Below are 22253 nucleotides of genomic sequence, written 5' to 3' on the forward strand. Positions count from 1 at the left end.
AGTAGAATTGATAAATTTAAAACAAGATTAGTTGCTAAGAGTTTTTCTAAAAAAAATTGATTAGATTATGTTGACACATATTTACCTATTGCAAAATTCGCCTCGATAAGGATAATTCTTGCGATAATAGCTCACTACGACCTAGATCTACATTAAATGTATGTTAAAACTGCTTTTCTTAATGGTCAACTTAAGGAAACCATTTTTATAGAGCAACCTTAAGGATAGATAATAAAAGACAAACAAGATAAAATATATGGGTTGAAAAAATCTCTATACGAACTCAAACAATCACCACGTCAGTGGTACTTAAAGTTTCATAAGGATATTATATCATTAAGGTTTGTGGAAAATAAGTTTGACCATTGTGTTTATGTTTGGAAAAGTGAGGGTAATTTTTTATTCTCTCACTATATGTGGATGTCATTCTTCTGATTGAAAATGACAACAGTATGATTGCCAAAATCAAGTCATGGTTAAATTTTTACTTCAAAATGAAAGACATGGGAGAAGCATTCTATGTTCTTGGAATTAAAATCACTCAAGATAGACGCTCCAAATTTTTAAGCTTGAGTCAAGAAAGATATTTAAATCCTATACTCAAGAAATTTAAAATGAGTAATTGTAAGTCAGTTAGAACAACTGTGGTTAAATGTGTCAAGTTGAGTAAAAATGATAGTACAAGTGATGGACAAGAAAAACTAAACGTCCCTTATGTTCAAGATGTTGGTAGCTTGATGTATGCTACGATATGCACTAGTTTGAATATCAGTTTTGTTGTTAGTCTCGTTAGTTGCTACTAGAGTAATCCTGGTTGGTCATACTGGCAAGCGGTAAAAAGAATATTTCGATATTTAAAATAGACTATAAACTTGAAACTATGTTTTCAAGCTGATTCTTTAGAATTAACATGATATTCTGATGCTGACTTTGCTGGTAGCAGAGATGATAGTAAATTCACCTCTAGATATATTTTTCTCCTAGGAGGATCAGTTTCTTGGTCTTATAAAAAATAAGGTTGTGTAGCACAACATACTCAGGAAGCTGAATATATTGTATGCAATGCAGCTGCCACATTTGTTGTTTGGATAAACCGCTTCATTAATGATTTGAAGCAGGAAATAACCAACGAACCAGCCCAGATTTATTATGATAATCAGACTGCCATATCTCTTATGAAGAGTGGAGCTAATAATTCAAAAAGTAAACATATAATGATAAAGTACCATTACATTCATGATATAATTGAAAGAAATGAAATAAAAGTCAGCTACTTACCATATGATTGTTGATCCTTTAAAATGGGTATATCATTGAAAATATTCTCAAAACATGTATCTTATATGAAATTAAGATATGTCTAATAAAGACATATCTGGATGAGAAACTCAAAATATAACTCATTCCAAGAATGTTAATGCAAGGGAAATACTCCAATAGTGGGAGGCTAAATCGTGCATCTGGTTTTTTGTTTCACATGGCCAAGTGAGAGATGTTGATTCAATTGAGATCGATGTGACCATGTTTCATGAAATATCTCATCCATTAAAGAGAGAGGAGGGCCCAATACTCTCTCTTTAACGGGTGAAATTGTCCCATTGTGAACCTTATCCAGAGATGAAGCACACTTCATACTGTATAAGCAGGTCATGAAACGATTCTAATTTCACGCTGGGTTATCGGCTACCTAGAAGGGTGCAGGACTCGAGGAGAAACTCTTTGTTTAAGCTAGAGAGGGTTACTCATCGAAACACTATGAAATCCAGTGAGTGCGCCGACCCCTTCTGAAGCAAGCCGTAAACAATCTTCACGGAGCTGGGTGCAGTTGACTCCGTGCCGAAGAGGTCTTAGGTGAGTGTCCGTCATCAAATTCAGGCCGGAAAGGTGATTTTTGTGATTCATGGGTTGATCGGTACATGCTTTTTTGGTTTTTTTTTTTTTGGGTGGAGGGGGGGGGGGGTGTTGTGAAATTAAAGCTCATGGTTTTCGTTTTGTGGCTGTGCATTTCCTGGTATGATTGTTTCCGATTGGTAAGTTCAGTAAGTATGAACTGATCAATGGTGGTGAATCTAATGTTGTATCTGGGATTTCAGGTAACAGTCAATGGTGGCCATGCTGCTGGTTTTGGCATCTGTAAAAGCTGGCGGAGAAAGGTGGGTTAGAATTGTCTACTCTGCTTCCCTGATTCACGCATTTTTTTAGCTTTGTTGTGAAATATGATTGTTTTGGGATGAAGGCGTAGTTGTTGTTGTTGTGAAATATGATTCCTTCTCTTGTTGGCATGCAGGATTCGGCAACGGTGAGTGGTTAGTCATGCTGTCATCTCCATCTAGGAATCTTTAAGATGTTCAGTTCCTCAATCTTAATGCTGTGGTGATGAAATAATCTTTGATGAACATCTGTTAGCTGCTTTTGTGATTCATGTGCATTGCCTCTTCGTATATCAGTTAAATCTTATGATCATAGACGAACCATGGTTTCCCAATAATCATTTGTTGAAATATCTTGCCAATATCTGGTCCTGCTGTACATCTGACTGACTGCAGTGCTGATACTTTCCTGTTTTTAATGCATTTACCATGAGGGGTGCATGATATGTGATAGAAATTGTTGATGATAGAGAATAAGTCCTGGAAGTTATGATCTTCTGTTAGAAAAGTCGGTAATATTTTGGAGGAGCTGCCTTATCTTTATACTTTTCTTTCTGTTATTTTCTCTTGGGTTTAGCCGCGTTCTTAGAAAGATATCCTTCCACATTTGTTGGGATATCGATCTTATATTTTTTCTCCCATCCTGTAACATTTGTGTATTGCAACATTAATGAACTCGTGGATGTAGGCACATTGCCGAACCACGTAATTGCTTGTGTGCTTTGGTGGATTTACAGTGAGTTTTTCTTTCTTTCATCTTCTGAATCCAAAGAACATGATGGATTCACATGATGCCATTAGCATGTCACAAGTTTATAGGGGAGCCCTTGTATGAATGTTGAAGATGTGACTAATAGAACAGGTGTTGAAGATGAAATTCATGGGCGCTGGCCGATGACATGCTGGTGGTAAGCATCTCAATCAATGAGATGCACTTTGTCTAGACGTTAGGATCTAGTCTTGATGTATTCTGTTGATATTTGGATATTTTATTGGATTCTTTTGGACAGTGAAGTCTTAATCTTGGGCGAACTTTTCAAGGGTTAATTAATACGAATTTTGGTTGATGCATCTGGGCAGGGATGTAAATGGGTCGGATTTGGTTTGGATGTGCATTACCAAATCCGACAAACCAAATATATCTTAATCCAACTCCGATTCGGATTCGGATTCAGGTTCGAATAAAAATTATTGAAACTGAATCCTAATCCAATGAAAATTAAGTAACCGAATCCCACCCGAAATCTTCTTAAAAAGGGCGAATTGGGTTGGATTCGTTGGTAGTCTTTATCAGATTATATCATTCTGCCATTTATCACAATCTCAGAGGTGCGTGGGTGGTTAGTGGCTTACATTAAAAGCTGTCACAAAGATACATCGACAGCAGGACGCATGTCCCAGATTCGTCTTGCAAGTTTAATTTTTTTTTTTGAAAAATAGGACATGAGGACACAGTTTTTTTTAATCCATAAAAACTATTTTTTGATATTTTAATATTTAAAAATGGAATTCTTATTAAAATAATACTTAAAACCATTACAAGTATTAAAATATTGGCCATACGTGTCCGTGTCCACTCGTGTCACGTGGGACACACCACCAAACAAATGTGTCCCCCGTGATATGGATTACAAGTTGCACATGCATGTGAGATCCTGTGTTCTAATGGGTGACTGTTTTCTTTATTATGTCATATGGTACCTGATCGGATCCTGGTAAAAAAAACCGAGTTTGAATCTGAATCAGATCGTATAAAACTGAATCCAACCCGGTTTTGTAATCTGATTCAGTTTTTCTTTTTATACCGAAGCCAATCAATCAGATTCAGGTCCGTCAGACATCTGGCCCAAACCTAACTATAGACATCCCAACTACAAACTATGATGATCATTAAGTCCTTATTTAGATTTTAAAAGATATGGTGCATTTTTTTCTAGCTTTTTGAATGCCAACTACAAACTGAATCTGGCCAAAAAGCATAATATGCTTTTCTGATTGCAAGTGGGTCTGTCTGCAGTATCAATGGTCCGCATTTTATGCGAAATGAATGAGATAAATAGTTGAACTGCAGAAAGATTTTTGCTGATTATAGCCATCTTATGATAAAAAAGGTGATACTCGTATGTGTGATTTTAAGGGGGAAACATGGCTTACTAGAATCTGCCTATATATCAAAACATATGCTAGTGATATTTTGAAAATAACGTGATTTTATCGTGATATTTTCAGAAGCAGACATATTCCTGAAGAATCATGAAATTTCAAAATACCTCTGATTTTAAAGGTATTACTATTTTATCGCACGCCCATTTGCCACGCATCCAGTTCAAATAACTGGATATTTTCAGGCTGGGTTCGAGCATCATGGTTATGTCTTAGGGTTGAGTTTGGGTTTGGGTTGGATCAAATACTTGACATAGATCCAATCCACTGACACCCGTAGTCCTGAGACTCTGTAAGACCTGTTTTGATGACGTAGTGCTTAAAAAGAAATCAAATCAGCCACAAAAAAATGCCTAATTTGTGGATTAAACCAATTAAATCAGTCATAAAAATTAAAAACTAAATGGCGGCATTTTTGTGCCTATAACTATAAATTTGGTTTTCTTAGATCATCGGCACAGGTCAAACCCAGTAAGACTTTTAAACAGGAAGTTTACCTAAAACAAGTCAAACCAATCACAGAAAAATGGTGAAAAAATTGTGGATTAATTTAGTTAAATGAAGTGTAAAAATCAAAACTAAATGGTGAGACTATGAGTGCATGTGGTAAAAAGGGATGCTCACTAAATTGTCTGATTAATAAACCAAAATCTAAGAATATACTAAAAGGATAAAGAATAACTCAACTTTAGTCTTAAAAATTAATATGTCTACGCTTTTGCTATGAAGTGAAGGATTCATGAGGATGCCTAGAAATAAATATCTGGGTCTACTGAGAAACTGCCCTTTGGCATCCAATATGATTGGCTGTGAAAATTGAAATGCATTATTTTGTCAAACCATGAGAAAAAAGAGGAACTGTTGTGAACGTGGGAGAGAGAGAGAGAGTTTTGGAGGGAACAGTTAAAAAGGGAGTGGTAAACGTGGAGTGCTTATAGGAAGTATGGTCTTCAGGCTCTTTACCATTATCCAATTCTTTTTATGACATAAATCTGCAATAATGTTTTTACCATTTCCTTTAATCAGAATCAAGTGACACCGTAAAAAATATCAAAAAAAAAAAAAGTGACACCGTAAAAATTACCGAGTAACTTTTTACCATGTTGCTTGCCAAATTACCGACAGTTATGAGTAATGGATATTTGGATAACTCGAAAAGTTAACCGAGAGAGAGAGAGAGAGAGAGAGAGAGAGAGAGAGAGAGAGAGAGAGAGAGAGAGAGAGAGAGAGAGCGTGGGCTATAGTCTCTCTCACGAAGCAAGAGATTACAAATTTTATGGAGGCATGTCTGAACTCTGAAATACATTTGGTTTTGAGAATTTGATTTAGAACCAAATGCAAAAAACGCCAAGAAGTTTTAATGAACATGAGCGAGGCTTGGATTCTTTGCTAAGTCCATTCTGCTTTACTTCGTATCATTAGATTTAGATTGATCAAACTCAGGATTTCTTCACTAAATCACTTGGAACATGATAGGAAGTATCAGCCACGGTGCAAAAAGTTCGGAAACAGGGCCTCCCATGAGGAAGGGGCCATGGATGCCTGAGGAGGATGAGATACTGTTGGAGTATGTAAGGCAATTTGGTGCCAGAGATTGGAGCTCCATTCGATCCAAAGGTTTACTACCAAGGACAGGAAAATCTTGCCGTCTGCGTTGGGTTAACAAGCTTAAGCCTGATTTAAAGAGGTAACAAATTCCCTTAAAAGGCCTGATACATGAATCCTCTGTTGGTTTCAAGTGGCATACAATTCCATGGCATTGATCCCATTTATATTAGTGTCAGTGATACACATGCTGCAGTTAGAAAGTGGTAATTGTAGTAATGAATTAATCTATGTAGAAGGTTGTCATGCTTTCTGATGAACTTTATGTTATATTAGCCTCAACACTACACTGATTGTTTGACATTATTATTTCCATGGAGACTTGCACAAATTCTTGTGATTATATTATGCTGATGAGTAACATGCCTCACTTCTGGCGCGATGTCGCCAACCCTGTGCTTTAAAATGGCAATCCATGTTTCATTCTCTATTCCTGTATCACAGAGATACTCCAATTTACTCGTGTCTTATTATCTTATATGCCACTCTCAATGGAAAATTAATCAAGAATGGTGTATCCTGTGTCCTTCTTGGTGTGCACATGTGACATGCTTAATTTCATTGGCTATATATTTTGTTAAAATCAACAATTTGCTTTATTTTCGTTATTTAAATTAATTACATATATAGATGTCAAGTCTTACGATGATTAGTTATATTTGCATGATCACTGATCTGGACAAGATCTATAGTGTGGATATTAGTTACAGTTATTATAGGAGATTTTATTTCTGTATTGTTTTTGTTTTTCAATTTTGATGATGGGTTGTAAACAATTGATGATATAACATGACAGTGGATGTAAATTCTCACCGGAAGAAGAGAGGGTGGTGATAGATCTGCAAGCCAAATTTGGTAATAAATGGGCTAGAATTGCTACTTATCTGCCAGGAAGGACAGATAATGATGTTAAGAATTTCTGGAGCACAAGACAAAAGAGGCTATCCAGGATTCTACAGGCTTCATCCCCAAGTACTCTGGAGGCCCCGGCCCGGGACCCGGTTCTGGATTTGCCTCATACACCACCTAACCCAGTCGAAGTGGATCCCGGGGGCATTGACCCCATTGAGAATATCCAATTTTTTCATGAATTTTCAGTTTTTGAGGTGAGAAGAATGGTAATTGGTATGGTTTTCTTTCTCAATTACATTGGGTGTTCATCCTACTATTAAGTTCATTGTGCTGAGCTAACAATGATTAAGAAAATTAAGTCTTTTTAACAAAGTCAATGACCAAATTTGTTATTTTTTCAAAATTGAAAATACTTAGGTGCCTCCGGTCAACTGCCCGCCGTACTCCGGCGAATCACAGACCAACCAAACCACCAAGCCTGCCACTCTTAGCACTGCTGATGTCATCAACATGGTACCCTTGCTGGACCCGGTCAGCGATAGTTTCCTCAATTTGGACGTAGGAAGTGGCTGTCTGCTCCAAGAGTTCAAGTATATCAACCAAGAGGCTGAGGAAGACCCAACAAGTAGCCAGATCCCACATCCCCCACTTGATGCGCAGTTTATGCCAGTGAAGGATGAATTAACTGCTGAATTCTGTGATGACAATTTCCCGGTTGAAGCCATTGGCCATGACACTTTGAAGCTCCCACTTAGCTTGCCAATCTTAAATTATGGTGATGATAAAGCAGTGATCAAGCAGGAAGATATCGATGTTCCGGCGACGCCTGACAGTTTCTTTGATGATTTCCCAGCCGATATGTTCGATTATGTTTAGCAAGTGCCGGTGCTTGTGGTGTTGCCGCCGGATTGGTAATGTGTTATGTAATATGAGAGTGGTAGACACTGGTGATGCTAGTATTTTAGTTAGCTTAGAGTCACAGTACTCATGCTAGTATATGTAGCTTAATGTATAGCGCAGTGTTTCCCTTTCTTTTAATGTTTTTATTCTTTTTTGCTGATCAGAACATTCAGTGGAGATGATGGTGACGAAGGATTCAGTGTGTTGATTTGTATATGTTGGATTTAATGGACGTGTTTGTGATCAAGATGTTAGGTTGTGAATACACTGCAAAAACCTGTTGTAATTTTGAGTTTTTAATTGCCAATATCTGATCACTTCTGTTAGTCTTGACAAGAAAATAGAAGGAACATGTAGGAATGGCAGTGGACCGGGGTGTGGGACAAGGTCTCCACCCTCGCAACATCTCAAAATCCTGCCCTCCATCCCCGCACGGGTTTTGATTTTAACCTCCATCCTCGTTTCATGTCCTCCATCCCCGGTCCAAACGGGGCGAAGCAGGGTGGGGCCCGATTTCCACTCGATCCATTGCCATCCCTAAAAAAGGATCGGGAATGGAACGGGGACGGGGCAAGGCAGGGAAAATTGTAAGTCCATCCCCGCCTCCATCCCCACATGGGTTTTGAATTTAACCTCCATCCCCGGTCCAAATGGGGCGAGACGGAGCAGGGCTCCGTTTTCCCCGGTCCACTGCCATCCCTAGGAACAAGGACAGAGTTATAAACCAATTTCAGGTAGATAAGTTAAGATTCAAACCGTGGGTTCCAAGTAGGTTTGACACAGCAAGAAGATTAAGTAGTGGGTGGGTGCCTTTCTATCCATGCCCAGTCTTTTGGCTTCAATCAAGTCTTATATAATATGAGTATAATCGAACATGGGCTCATTCTTTATGAAGAATTAAAACAATGCAGCCTTGAGGGATGTGACTGTCAATGGTAGGGATGCAAACTGATCGGATCAGATAAATACATGGGAGATTCAGATTGGGGCCGGGTTGGAACAACGAAAAATTACAAAACCTCAATACTAGATCTGGCCCATTTGCATCCCTTGGTATTTGACCCATCAGGTTTTACCTGAACCCAGCCAAATAACAAACAGTCAGGTTCCAGTAACCAGTAAGGTCAAGAAAAGGAATCCCAAACCTAACCTGTATAACTTAAAGGGTATTTAAATTGTAAATTTGCACTTAGAATACATATAAAACACTCGGGTCAGCTGAGTAGGTCGGACATAGGACAAAATTATACTGAAAATTCGGTTTGACGTAAATGATATTCGGGTCGGACTTTTTATGCCCATAGCCAAGTGTTCGGGTTTGGGCCAGAGGGACACAAACCCGAAGCATTTCCCAGGCAAGACCAGGCCTAGTCAACTTGCTGGTGCTATGCATTTGGTCCGAACGCAGCCTAAGATTGGCCCAATCCAACCCAACACCTTTGCACAAATAGTGGCATAACTCCAAACTATGGCATAGTTGGTTCTGCAACAAGTAGTCAAGCACAATCAATTTTCCTATGGAAACTCTTTTTTTTTTTCCGGATAGGCTGTTTTCCTATGGAAACTTTAAATCAATGGTGAAAAGAAGAGTAACAACGGGGACTCCGCTTGCCTGGTAGGAGCAGCTAGTGCACGTTACCTTGTGTTGAGATGTTGCAGGCTCAAAACCCAATGGTATAATTGTATACCTAACCCCCAACTTGCTTTTCAAATAAAGGGAGTTTGCTAATCGTAATAATGGAAACTTTGGGGCTCTTTCATAAGTAGCTAACGTGGCTTTTTGTAAATTACTTTAAAAAAAAACTTATTTTTCATATTGTTGGAAAAACTCTTTTCTTGAACGAAATGATTAGATCATGATAATTCATATTAAAAAAAAACTATTTTTGGAAAACAATCTTCAACATGAATCCAAATTTGTAGACCTTATTTACCTATCACGTTTGTCTGGATTTAGGGATGTAAACGGATCGGACACCATATTCAATTAATTGGATGTTGGTTACACGGGTTAGGATTAGGATAGTAACCAGCTCATATTAGATCCACTTTTTTGCATATAAAAGATTCAGATATTCGTCAAATTCAGATATATTTTTTTTAAGATTCGGTAGCAAAACGGCATCCCAAAAAGTCAAGGGGGCGTTTGCATGTCACCGAATGGGTGCTGCGGTACCCCCTTCCTTGGATTTCACTGTTGCGGAAATGAAATCGGACCTCCCTCACGGGAACCGTTTCCACGGAAAAGAAGAGTCCAGCATGCATTTTGGTCGTAAATCCACGCTCTCACGTTTGTTTCTAAATTTTGGTCCCCACTAAAACACACGCCCGTCGATGAGTTTCCTTTGAAAATGCCCATTTTCCGTTACATGCAAAAGCCCCCCTAAATGCAACTAAACGGAATATCACCTCTTGTAGTTCATTTTACCCTGACTTATATATTTCACGAAAAGAATCTCCTATAAACGTCCTTTTTAAATCTCGTTTTATAAATTAAAACTGAATTAATCTCGGATAAGTTATTAGCTGATATTTTAGTCTCATTTTTATGTTTTTTAATTAATTTTTATTCATGTAATCATTGTTCAAAGAAATTCTTGAAAACGGTAATTGCTAATTATGGTCATGGCTCCTCCCCCAATAGAAAATGGTCCAAGACGCATATACCATGTGGATCACCAATTGTGTGTCTTACATTCTCCATCCAATAGGGGTACGTAAGAAGAAAGCGGAGGAAGAGGAGAGGAAGGGAATCAGGAATTCGGGACCCCTCTTCTCTCCAATCTTTGTGTACTGAAAAGATAGTTTGGTATTCCTCAAATTTCCCTTTCAATTCCTCCTTTGTGCTTTGGTGGTGGGAGAAGGGGAATTTTCAATCCTCCCCAAGGATTTCCCATCACTAAGATATCTTTCTGTTATCAGATGAGATAAGCAGCCAAGCAGAAACCTGATCCCCAAAAGAAAAAATGCGGCCGATGATTCGTTTTTTATTTTCTTTGTTGTTTCGCCAAGTGGGTCGTCTCTTTTTCGTTCCATAAATTGATACTTTCTCAATTTCTCTGCTACACGATTGTGAATCGAATCCTTTTAAATTCTATGGAGGCAAACAGAGGTGGGTCTGCCGAAATTGAGAATGTGGGCGAGTTGTTGAAGCCTCAATCTGCACAGAAAATGCATGTTGGTGCGGTGGAAGATGATGGGTTGGTTCTGAGTTCCACTTTGTTCCTGGATTATGTTGGGGAGGTCGACGTCACTCTAAATTCAAGTGGGTTGTCGTGGAAACCAACCGGCGATTCGGTAAGTCAGTTTTTTTTTTGGTTGAATTCTTGATTTTTTTATAATTGGTTATAATGGGTAGATAGCTGCAGCGTTGTTGGAATTTATGGCAGAATTATTTGGTTTTTTTTCAAATGATCTTTTATTAATTCATGTAAATTGTTGGTTGTTCTTGAGATTCAATTTCGGGTTCAGATTTATGTTTTCTAATTGCTAAAGCTTGATAATATTCCTCATTGATACAAATTGTGTGAGCTTGTTGATGTTTCTATGACATCTAAAGGGTGTTCATATTGGTTATATGTACAATGTCATTGTCCATACATGTGTATGCATGTGTTTTTGCTTATTTTGTTTGGTTGACCTGTTTTTTTCCATCTTTAGCCTGGGGAAACTGAAGAGCTGAATTGCCCGCATCGAATTCTTTTTTTAAACATACTACTAAAACTAATTTTCCTCTCTATGTCCATAGCTGGCAGATACCTCTACCTGTCTAAGAATTCAGCTCTCGCACAAAGGCCTGTCTGAAATAAAATTTTCGGAGATATATGCCGTTGAACTTACTAGTTGCGGTTTGGTTCATGACTGCAGCCTACCAATTACTGGAAGGTGTCTTTTGAGCTGTGACTCTGAGGTATAAATATATCATCTGCTTTCCTTCCTTATTTTGCGATAAGTAATGGATCTTTTACATGCATATTTGATTTTACAGATGCACCGGTTTGTGGTACATGGATTTAAAAGATCTAAGACACAGCCTTCTCTTTGGGTTCTGGCATCATATACTTTTTGTCATAAAGATCTACAGACCTGTAAAACATGGGTAGAACAAATAAATAATGTTCCGACTCTGGATATTGGAAGGCCTAAAAATTTATTGGTATATCTTCATTTGGATTGACAATTTGGAAGTTTAGAGTTATGACTTTTGATGATTGAAAGATGCAATCATTGCCAGCCTCTTCGAGGCAACTTTCCTGCTTCCTCAGGTCTTCGTTCATCCATTGAGCGGAAAAGGTAACGGATGTATGATATGGGAAAAAGTCACCCCAATATTCTCCCGTGCAAAAGTAGCAACAAAGGTAAGTATACGTCTAAATGTTGCATTGGTCTCTATATCCTTTTCGTTTGGCTGTGCACATGGGTACGCATAAGTTTTCAATTGTTTGCTTAAAAAGCATCCCTTTCTTTTTTTATGAATTGATGACCTCTCGCCTGTGGGTAATTATACAATTGTACTCAGCTGCAAACTTTCTCATGTAGGTCGTGGTAACACAGAGGGCTGGTCATGCATTTGATATGCTGTTGTCTATCACAGATGAGGAACTCAAGAACTATGATGGTGTTGTTGCTGTAGTAAGTACCTTCTTTTTCAAAGAGTGATTGATTAAAATGGTAACTTGCTTGTCCATAGAGGATGGGAAACTTTGTTGTGGCTGAATGCTATGTAATGAAACAAAGGTGCACGAATACAATGCCAACAAAGGGCTACACAAGTGCACAACAAAATTGTAGTCTCTAATGGTCACAATCTCATAAAAGAAATAAAGGAACTTCACACAAATACAAAAGCACAAGGCCTATAAGAAAAAGAGAACTTTATAACCTCACACAAAATGCTAGAAAAGTATACATACAAAGTTGGAGTGAGGGGAGGCTGCCTCCAACGGTCATATTTATGACCGTTGGGGGCAGTCCAACGACTAGTTGGACTGCCACCCAACAGTCACATTACATCTTTTAATAAAAAGAAAATAAAAAGAATAAAAACAAATACATTTCAGTTCCTAATGGATTGTACTAAATACATTGTATAAAAAGACAAAAATACACCTGACAGGTATACATATGTACATAGTATTTTAACATACTACCTAGGTGATAGGAGAAAAACACTCATACGGGCTCGTCTTCACTAGTATATTTGTCTTTCAGAAGGTTTTCAAAGTCAAGCATGTTGGTTTAATAGCTGTACTAAGTCACATGGGTGTGGGTGCGGGGATGCGGCACTTCCAAAAAACCTAGGTGCGGGGGTGTGGCAATATATATATATATATATATATATATATATATATATATATATATATATATATATATATATATATAAAGTCCAAAAGTTGGACATAAATGACCCTGGGTGCGTTGACTGCACCCAGGGTCAGGTTGACCGCATCGGGTGCGGCACCTAGTTGGAGAATCCCTGTGACATATAGGGCAAAAAGAATTTCTTGGTAAACAGATTTTTTTTTAAGTCCGAAAATTGGACCAAAATGACCCTGGGTGCGTTGACCGCACCCGGTGCCGCACCCGCATCGCATCGCATCGACGTGGGTGCGGCACCCTGCTAGCCAAATCCCTGTGACATAGTAGCTGTATTAGCAATTTAAAAGAACTAACCTTCTGAGAAGACTTTATGTTGTTAGATCTGGTCTGCGCGCAGGTCAACAAAGGAAGTATCACATGTGGATGAATTGTATAAACACCCAAGGAAATAACAGAACCGTTTCAAGACAAAATTCCCTGATATTTTGTTCTTGTACCTACTGCATTGTGCAGTACTGTTTTCCCAGTGTGGCTTGACATGTCAGTGGATTTGTTTTGATTGATAGATGAAAGGACTAGGCGCAGCTGTTTTGTATTCAGCCTTCACGATAGCTCCTTGCACTTTTTTCAGCTGTAGCTTTATAATTTTCTTATTCATGTCATAGGACTTTGTTCCTAGCTCGTATATATTATGATTGAATGGCTTTCAATTTGTGTTTTGAGAATGGATGCTTAAGGTTACATTTGGCTCAAAAGAGCTAAAACTCCAATTTTGGATTTGTTTTCCAGGGTGGTGATGGTTTTTTTAATGAAATTATGAATGGGATTCTCTGTACTAGACATAAGGCTTCTTATCCTCCCGCACCTACAGAATTTATGCAGTCTATTGACAAGGAAAATGGTAACTATCCCATAAATGGTGAGTTTAGGTTCAACGAATTCTGTGATTTTAATGTTCCTGTACATGACATTCTCATAGGGGAAATGCAGCAAGATGATGCTTCTGATCCTCTTCTTAGCAGCTCAGAGTCTGTTGAACTAGACTTACTAAAGTTTCGTATGTATCAGTCTGTTCTCTTTGACTGTTTGAACCGTAAGTTGGACCATCAAGTGCTAAAGTTTTCATTGACTACTGTGGTTTCAGGAACAGGAGCAAGGTCATGCATCACAGGTGATTTTATTCCTGCAGAGATATGGCATTGAAATCATTATAACCAATCAAATATATTACTTTGATATGACATGGAAATCATTATAACCAATCAAATATCTTACTTTTTGGTGATAATGAAGCAGACCTAATATTGACCAGTAGGTTGTTCTGTACACTTCAGGCCAAGGTTCTGCTTTTTCTCTCCCACATCAATGGTTTACGTTTGGAATTATTCCTGCAGGATCAACAGATGCAATTGTAATTAGGTATCCTCATGTTTCTGTGACCTGAATCTTGAAAACATAAATTCTGTGCTAAACATCCTAAAATGGCTGACCTTGCATGTTTTTGGCTTTATCTGTTTTTTATATAATGATGATCCATCAACAAATAATATGTATTTTATGATTAGGTATATAGTTATTGAAAATACTGTATTTTTTCTTTCTTTCCTTTTATTCTTTCATCCCTTTATTCTTTTACTTGGTAAATTCAAGGGCTGTAAGCGTGTAAGTCTATTTCTTTTACATCCACTATAACCTCATCAGGGATTATATTTGAGTGTTATACTTACAGATGTAGATAAATGCGCATCATCAAACTTTAATGCGCTGAGATGGGCGGGAAGAAAAAAAGAAAAAAAGAAAAAAAAAGGTCCTAAAATAATTTAGAGTGGTTTTTTAATGTGTTTCATTCTTCTTACTGAAGAGAACCCTTGTATTCTTGTCTCCTTTTTGGAAACAAGTGGCTATGTCATATCCCCATGAGATACCAAAGTTATTAGTTCCAGTCCATCAGTTTCCAATGATTTGAACAAAATGTTTCAAGGTGCTTATGTGTGGATAAAGATAAACCATTTCTTTATAAGTTCAATCCTGATGATTGCATAAAGTTATTTATGATACTATTTAATCAATTGAAGCATTAAGTGTGAGTTTAAGCAGAACTCACATACTAAAGATCATCTGCTAGGTTGATGTAATCTACACACATGCACGCACCCAGACACGTGTGCAAACAATGGTTTTGCATGTAAAAAGAAAAAAGAAAAAAGAAATTGGATCACCATATTTAAGGATTTAACATTTTTTCTCTTTTTCTCCCTATGGTACCCACACACACACACACATGCACACCCGAATCTCTCTCTCTCTCTCTCTCTTGATATATGTAAACAAAATCTTGACTAGCTGGGTGAGAGTCTAGGACAATGAACCTGATTGATTAAGTATCATGCCTTCAGTGGTCTTGTCAACTTCAACTCCAAGAAAGTACCACAGTTTACCAAGGTCCTTCATCTTAAACCTGTGATTCAAAAGCTCTTTGACCTGCTCAATATGCTCATTAGAATTGCCTGTAATGATAATGTCATCTACATATATCAATAACAATGTAACTATATCTTTGCATTTGAATATAAAGAGAGAATGATCAAGAAGAGATCGACTAAAACCATATTTCTCTACTTCAAGAGAAAAACTGTCGAACCAAGATCGAGATGCATGCTTCAAACCATATATAGCTTTCTTTAATTTGCACACGTATTCTTTGGAGTTTCCTTTTGGATATCCAATGAGTTGCTCAATGTATACTTCCTCTTTTAGATTTCCATGTAGGAATGCATTTTTGACATCCAGTTGACTAAGTGTCCACTGTTGCTCAACAACTAATGACAATATAATTCTAATGGTGCCCATTTTTACAATCGGACTGAAGGTCTTATCATAGTCTTGCCCTTGCTCCTATGTGAAGCCTTTTGCAATCAGTCTAGCTTTATATCGCTCAATAGTACCATCTGGCTTGTACTTTATCTTATACACCCACTTTGATCCAACAACATTTTTATCTTGTGGTCTAAGAACAATATCCCAAGTACCACATTCATGAAGAGCCTCCATTTCTTCATTCATAGCTTCGATCCATCTTTTAGAATTTGTTGCTTGATAAAAAGTTGTGGGTTGATCTTCCTTACCTAAAGAGGTTAAAAAGAGCTGGAAATCCATCGTGAAATTCTCATAACTAACCCACATTTCAATCGAATGTCGAGGGCGAGCAGATCTTCTGGGAATAGAGGATGAAACATAAACAGAAGAAGAGTTCATCTCCTGATTAGAGATAGGGGAAGTCTCCTTCTCTCGTCGAGAGTAAACAATGCTTTTATGCCTTTCGGGAGGCAAGAGTGGCTCCGATTCCATGCTATTTTGAGTCCTTTGTGTGACATCAGGCATGATATTTTTCTCATTCCTTTGATCACATTCTGAAGGAAAAATATCATCAGTACTAGAAAAAAGATCAGAGTTCAACCAGGGATGATAAACCTCAATTTCAGAAGGAGTGTTAACATTATGATCAAAGTTTAATTCATCAAAGAAAACATTCCTAGATATTTTGATGCGCTTACTTACGGGATCATAACATCTGTATCCTTTATAATTATCAACATATCCCACAAATCTGCACTTAAGAGCCTTATCCTGAAACGTGTATTGTATTGAACTGTCAACATGAACATAACATACACCGCCGAATACACACAAATCATGATAACTTGGATGAACTCCATACAAAGAAAAGTAGGGTGATTTATCTTCCAAGATATTCATGGGCAGTCAGTTTATGACATGAACTGCTGAATGAAAGGCTTCTGCCTAGAAGGCAACTGGGAGATTACTATCATGCATCATACTCATGGCACTCTTGACAATATGGCGATGCTTTCATTCAACAATTCCATTCTGTTGGGGTATATGAGGGCAAGACACCCGCCTACTTATTCCATTAATTTGGAGGAAATTAATAAAATCATTGGAGGATAATTCACCCCCTTCGTCACATTGTAAACAGAGAATATTTTCAGAAAATTGATTCTTAACAAAGGAATAAAAATTTTGAAATAACTTGAAAGTTTCAGATTTGCATTTCATAAAGAAGATCCATGAGAAGCGAGAATAGCTATCAACGAATATGAGATAATATCTAATTCCAGACATAGAGGAAACTGGGGCAGGACCCCAAACACCAGAACAGATAATTTCAAACGGTCTTGAAGCTCTTTTATTAATAGAATGAAATGGAAGAACATGACTCTTATACTGAAGGCAGCTAGAACATTTTTTATTATCAACACTTAAACCTAAACTTGACTTGGGAATAAGATTTTTTGAAACAAACTTTTCAATAAAATGACCACTACAATGACCCAGACGACCATGCCAAAGATTCGGCTCAATACATTCGGAAAGACTAAAGACACTCTTAGGAAGTACTGAAGAGGGCGATGAGGTGAGCTTCAAGGTGGAACCAACAAGCCGAACAAGAGTAGAAGGATTCTCTTGGAAGACATACATATTGCCTTGTCGTTTTTCTTCAGCGAACGTTTCCCTCGTGTGAAGGTCTTTGACACGAACAGAAAAAGGACTAAACTCAACTGAAGCATTAATATCATCAACAAGCTTAGAAACAGAAACAATATTTTTCTTGATGTTAGGGGCATGAATGACATTCGAAAGAGTGAGCGAGGATTTTGACATAGGAGTAATAGAGTTTCCAATGTGAGAAATGAGGTGGTGAGATCCATCCCCAGTGACTATACTATTTCTACTAACATAAGGAACAAGGGTTAGGAGTTTACTAGCATCACCAGTAACATGAGTGGTTGCACCAGAATCAACATATCAAGTGCCCTGATCATTCTGTTTTAAGTTTAATTCAGCTAAGATGAACAATAACAACTCCTTGACTTCTCCACTGTTCCTCAAACTATCTGTCCCCTTTCTTATCTCTGATTGCTTTCCTCTGTTTTGGGGGTTGAACTAGCAATGAGCTTTGATGTGCCCTCTTTTGTTGCATAAAAAACAAGTTGGTATCGTCCTTTGTCTCTGTGGATTGGGAGGAATATTGGGTGTAGGTAATATGCCACGACTTGTTCATCCCTTCCTTGACCACCCTTCTCTCTAAAATCATACCTACCACGTTCTCGCCCATAAGCAACCCCTGTGGCAAGCACGTTTTGTGCTCCAATGGGAATATGAGTCTCTTCAAAAAAAACCTTCAAGATCATCTCATACTGAAAAAGTTTGGCACGAAGATCTTTAAATGTAGGTAAATCTGGTAAACATAACAAGTAACTATCATATGGTAATCGGGTCCCAGCCCGCTCAAAGTTTGTTGTACCATATCCTTGTCACTAACTGCACATCCCACGATAGCTAGTTGATTTGTAATAGTCTTCATTTTATTCAAATATTCCATGATAATCATAGAATCCTTTTTCAACATTTGAAACTCCTTTAAAAATAGTACTCTGGCCTGAGAAACTTGAGAATACGTCTGAACCAGACGGTGCCATAACTGCATAGCAAAGCAGTTGTTTGGAATTTCCACAAGCACTTCTTGCGATAGAGTAGAAGTGATATAGGCCACCAACGCTTATCTCGCTTCATCCAGGATATATATTCTGGATTTCTGGTATATGTAATAGAAGAGTCTCCCTTACCATTCTTGTCTTCTTGTGGTATGAACTCTGGAGGAACTGGGACAGAGCCATCTAGATGTCTGGAAAGATCCTGACTTCTTATGAACGGAATAAGTTGTCTCTTCCAGGTTAGGAAATTGGAGTTGTTCAGTTTCTCAGACACGAGTTGACTGAGGAAGCTTGAGGAAAGACTAGATTGAGGAGGAAATGAATCCATACTCAAGAGATGAAGAATATTGAAATCGAAAATGAAAATTCAAAGGAAATACAGAAAAGAAATGAGAAACAAAGGAGAAAGATGATTTTAGAACAAGGTGGCAAGTAAAAGTCTGATTCAAAGGAAATTCAGAACAAAAATTTTGCTTCACTCTTTTTTTTTTAAACCAGACGATTTGCAGACCAGAAGCAGTAAAACAGATTTTGTTGTAAAATTTGTTTCGAATAAGACTCAATCAGTGTTGAGCACGTCACTTTGAAAATGACGTGTTTTCTGAATTAAAAGAAAAGAAGAAAGAGATTCAAGAGATTGATCAACAAAGAGAATGACAGTTGATTAAAAGAAAGAGAAGATTATGCCCATATCAAAGTTTGGCTTTGCATCTACTTTGGAAATCAGGAAAAAAAACTTTTTGACGTGATCCTTTCAATTTTGAAATCACGCCTAGGTCAAAACTGATCTTATACAAGAAGAAATCTTGTTTGTGAAAGATCACGTTCAAATTAGAGAGACAGTGAAAAGGGAAACAAATAATCGAAGGAAAGAAAAGAAAGCACGTCTTACCAATCCAAGATTGAATTTTGGAAACCAAGAATGAAAAAGAAGCTGATAAAATCGGTAGAAGAAAGAGTACAGGAAGGGGATTTGAGATGGAATAGAAAGATACCTTAGAAGAGGACGAGAAATCAGATTTTGATGAACCGAGAAGATCACAGACTTCAATGTTGGATCTGTTGCTCTGATATCATGTTAGAGATTGAAGGTTCTGCTGTTCAGCCACAGGAATAGAGAGAGAATGGAGGGGAGAACGTATGCTGCTGAAAACCCCTTCAGTTGGGACCTCGTATTAGGCTTCTCTTTAAGTATTTGTAATACAAATATTAGGGTACTAAAATACCCTCACACAATAGACTAAAATACAAGTGAGCCATTAATGAACATGTGCATAATGAATTTGAGTTGGGTTTAGATCTCAGATCCAAACCCAACCCAGATATGATTGATGATTTCTTTTCATTAAATACCTCAACACTCTCTTGACTGCATCCATGTGCCTTGTTCGCGGCTCATGCATGAACTGCGACACTTGATTGACAGAATAAACAATGTTAGGGTGAGTAAATGTAAGATATTGAAGCATATCGATTACACTTCGATATCTTGTAGGATATGGGTACAAATCTCCATCCTGTGAACTTAGCTTTTAATGTAAGACCCTCGGTGTAGACAAAGGCTTGCAATCTTGCATACCAAATTTCTTCAATAAATCTAATGTGTATTTATGTTGTGTCAATGTCAGGTAACCATCCTTCCTGTCTACCTTGACCCCAAGGAAATAACGCAAATCTCTCAAATCTTTCATTTTAAACCTTTGACTTAATAGTCTTTTTGTTTCTTCAATGTGATTCATCGAGTTCCCTGTAACAATAATATCATCAATATATATTAACAACATGGTGGTTATGCCCTTACCCTTGAATATCCATGTAAACTTCTTTCTTTAAGTCTCCATGAAGAAATGCATTTTTGATATTTAACTGACTTAATGTCCATTCATGTTTGACAGCTAAAGACAATGTAATTCTTATTATCCCCATTTTGACCACGGGACTGAAAGTCTCATCATAATCCTGACCATATTCCTATGTAAACCCCTTTGCAACAAGCCTTGCTTTGTATCGTTCTATAGTACCATCGGGTTTGTACTTAATTTTATAAACCCACTTGGAATCAACAACATTTTTGTTAGGAGGTCTGGCAACAATTTCTCATGTCTGACATTCATGAAGCGCTTCCACTTCTTCATTCATGGCCTCAATCCATTTGTTTGATTTCACAACATGATAAAACCCTACAGGTTCATCATGCTTATCAACCTGAAACAGAAAGAGTTGAAGATCCATAGAAAAATTATTGTAGCTGACCTACCTGTCAATAGGATGTCTGATTCTATTTGAACTCGTCAGGTTTCCAACTGGCACATAAGTATTTAATCCAATGTGAGGAGCAGGAAGAACACCTTTTTCTCTTCGCACATACGCATACCCTTTAAATTTGTCAATAGGATGAGATTGTGGGTCTGCCTCTTCTTCAGCGTGTGAAGCTGCATCGACCTGATCACCTGATTGAGGTAAGCATGCTTGACCTGGGTCAATGTCATTTTGGTTTTCATTAAAATTGCTATTGTCGCCTCTTTTAGCATGCTTTTCCTTTTTTTATTTCAAGAAATCATGTGAGGGGCCTCAAGATGATGATAAGCTGATGTTTGATGTTCCCTTACACATTTTTTATACATTAATAATATTTATTTTTTATTTATTTTATTAAACACTCGAAAAAAGATCGAGATTCGATCCCTCTATGGATTGAATTCCTCTTTTAGTGGCCAAATCAAATTTTTTATTGTGCTTCCTTATGTTTTTATTTTTATTTCATCATATTCATATTTATTTTCAGTTATTCATGCATTTAATCATGATCCATGACATTATTTACATGTTTTATCAATTTTATCATGTTAAATTAGGTTTTATTTTGATTTAGGGTTTTAGTTTTGTAATCTTAAATTTTGGCCGTCTGATAATGCTATTATTTGTCCAATTTATGCCAAAGGCTTGGCTTATTACATTTAGAAAGACTAAAAGCAGACTCAGGACCTGACTTAGATAACTCAGACTGAAAGGACTTAGACTTCAATAAGGGCTTTAAGACGGAACTGGTATGCGCAAATGGATCTTCCTTGAAGATGTACATATTTCCTTTTTGCTCTCCTTCAGCGAATGTCTCCCTCGTTTGAAGATCCTTGACATACACAGAAGGGGGAGTGAATTCAATATAAGAATGTGTATCATCAACAAGTTTGGACACAAAAATAATGTTCTTTTTTATGTTAGGAGCATGAATAACATTTGACAAATTGAGGGATGATTTTGACAAATGAATGATTGCATCACCAATGTGAGAAATGTGATGGTGAGATCCATCTCCAGTAACAATACTATTTTTACCAAAGTAAGGAACCAAGTTCGAGAGCTTACCAACATCCCCTGTAACATGGATCGCTGCTCCTGAATCAACATACCATAATCCTTGATTATTCTGTTTCAAGTGCAACCCAGACAATGCTGCCAGCAAAAGTTGTTTCACCTCCCCATCAGACTTGGTAACATTATCTTCCTTCTTGCTCTCAGTGTTTTGCAATTTGCCTTTATTTTGAGGATTAAACCAACAATTTTCCTTAATATGCCCCTTTTTATTGCACATGTAACATGTCGAGACAACTCTTTGATTTTGGTTCTTCGCATTGGAGTTGAACGACATATTAGGTGTGAGAAGCAAACCTGAACCTGCAAATCTACTACGACCTCTTCCTCCTCTGAAGCTATTTCCTCCACGACCACGACCGAAGGAGAACCCAGT

At 37.5% G+C, this 22253-nt stretch overlaps 1 protein-coding gene, 1 long non-coding RNA gene and 1 pseudogene across 7 annotated transcripts in view; all 3 read left to right on the forward strand.

The window, feature by feature from the left end:
- Positions 1-1686: 1686 nt before the first annotated feature.
- On the forward strand, positions 1687-2973 carry LOC149813895 (uncharacterized). Its single transcript, XR_016428368.1, has 3 exons — positions 1687-1851; positions 2094-2153; positions 2288-2973. It is a non-coding gene; the product is annotated as an uncharacterized LOC149813895 (long non-coding RNA).
- A 2809-nt stretch (positions 2974-5782) lies between these two features.
- LOC149813896 (transcription factor DUO1 pseudogene) lies at positions 5783-7646 on the forward strand (annotated as a pseudogene).
- Positions 7647-10340: 2694 nt separating this feature from the next.
- Positions 10341-22253, forward strand: part of ACD5 (Diacylglycerol kinase family protein) — a 28415-nt gene continuing 16502 nt past the window's right edge. For 2 of the 6 annotated variants that reach the window (XM_089991545.1, XM_089991546.1), the window contains exons 1-9: positions 10408-10967; positions 11419-11580; positions 11659-11826; positions 11936-12028; positions 12210-12302; positions 13779-13890; positions 13969-14046; positions 14134-14160; positions 14324-14408. In XM_089991545.1, coding sequence (XP_089847671.1) covers positions 10767-10967; positions 11419-11580; positions 11659-11826; positions 11936-12028; positions 12210-12302; positions 13779-13890; positions 13969-14046; positions 14134-14160; positions 14324-14408 — 1019 coding nt within the window. In that variant the 5' untranslated portion in view covers positions 10408-10766. Of the gene's footprint in view, positions 10968-11418; positions 11581-11658; positions 11827-11904; positions 12029-12209; positions 12303-13778; positions 13891-13968; positions 14047-14133; positions 14161-14323; positions 14409-22253 lie in introns of all 6 variants that reach the window. The other 4 variants (XM_089991550.1, XM_089991547.1, XM_089991548.1 and 1 more) reach the window with 4 other exon arrangements.

The sequence above is a fragment of the Nuphar pumila genome, chromosome 16, assembly GCF_984573655.1.
Source record: "Nuphar pumila chromosome 16, dmNupPumi1.hap1.1, whole genome shotgun sequence".
In the NCBI taxonomy this organism is placed as follows: Eukaryota; Viridiplantae; Streptophyta; class Magnoliopsida; order Nymphaeales; family Nymphaeaceae; genus Nuphar; species Nuphar pumila.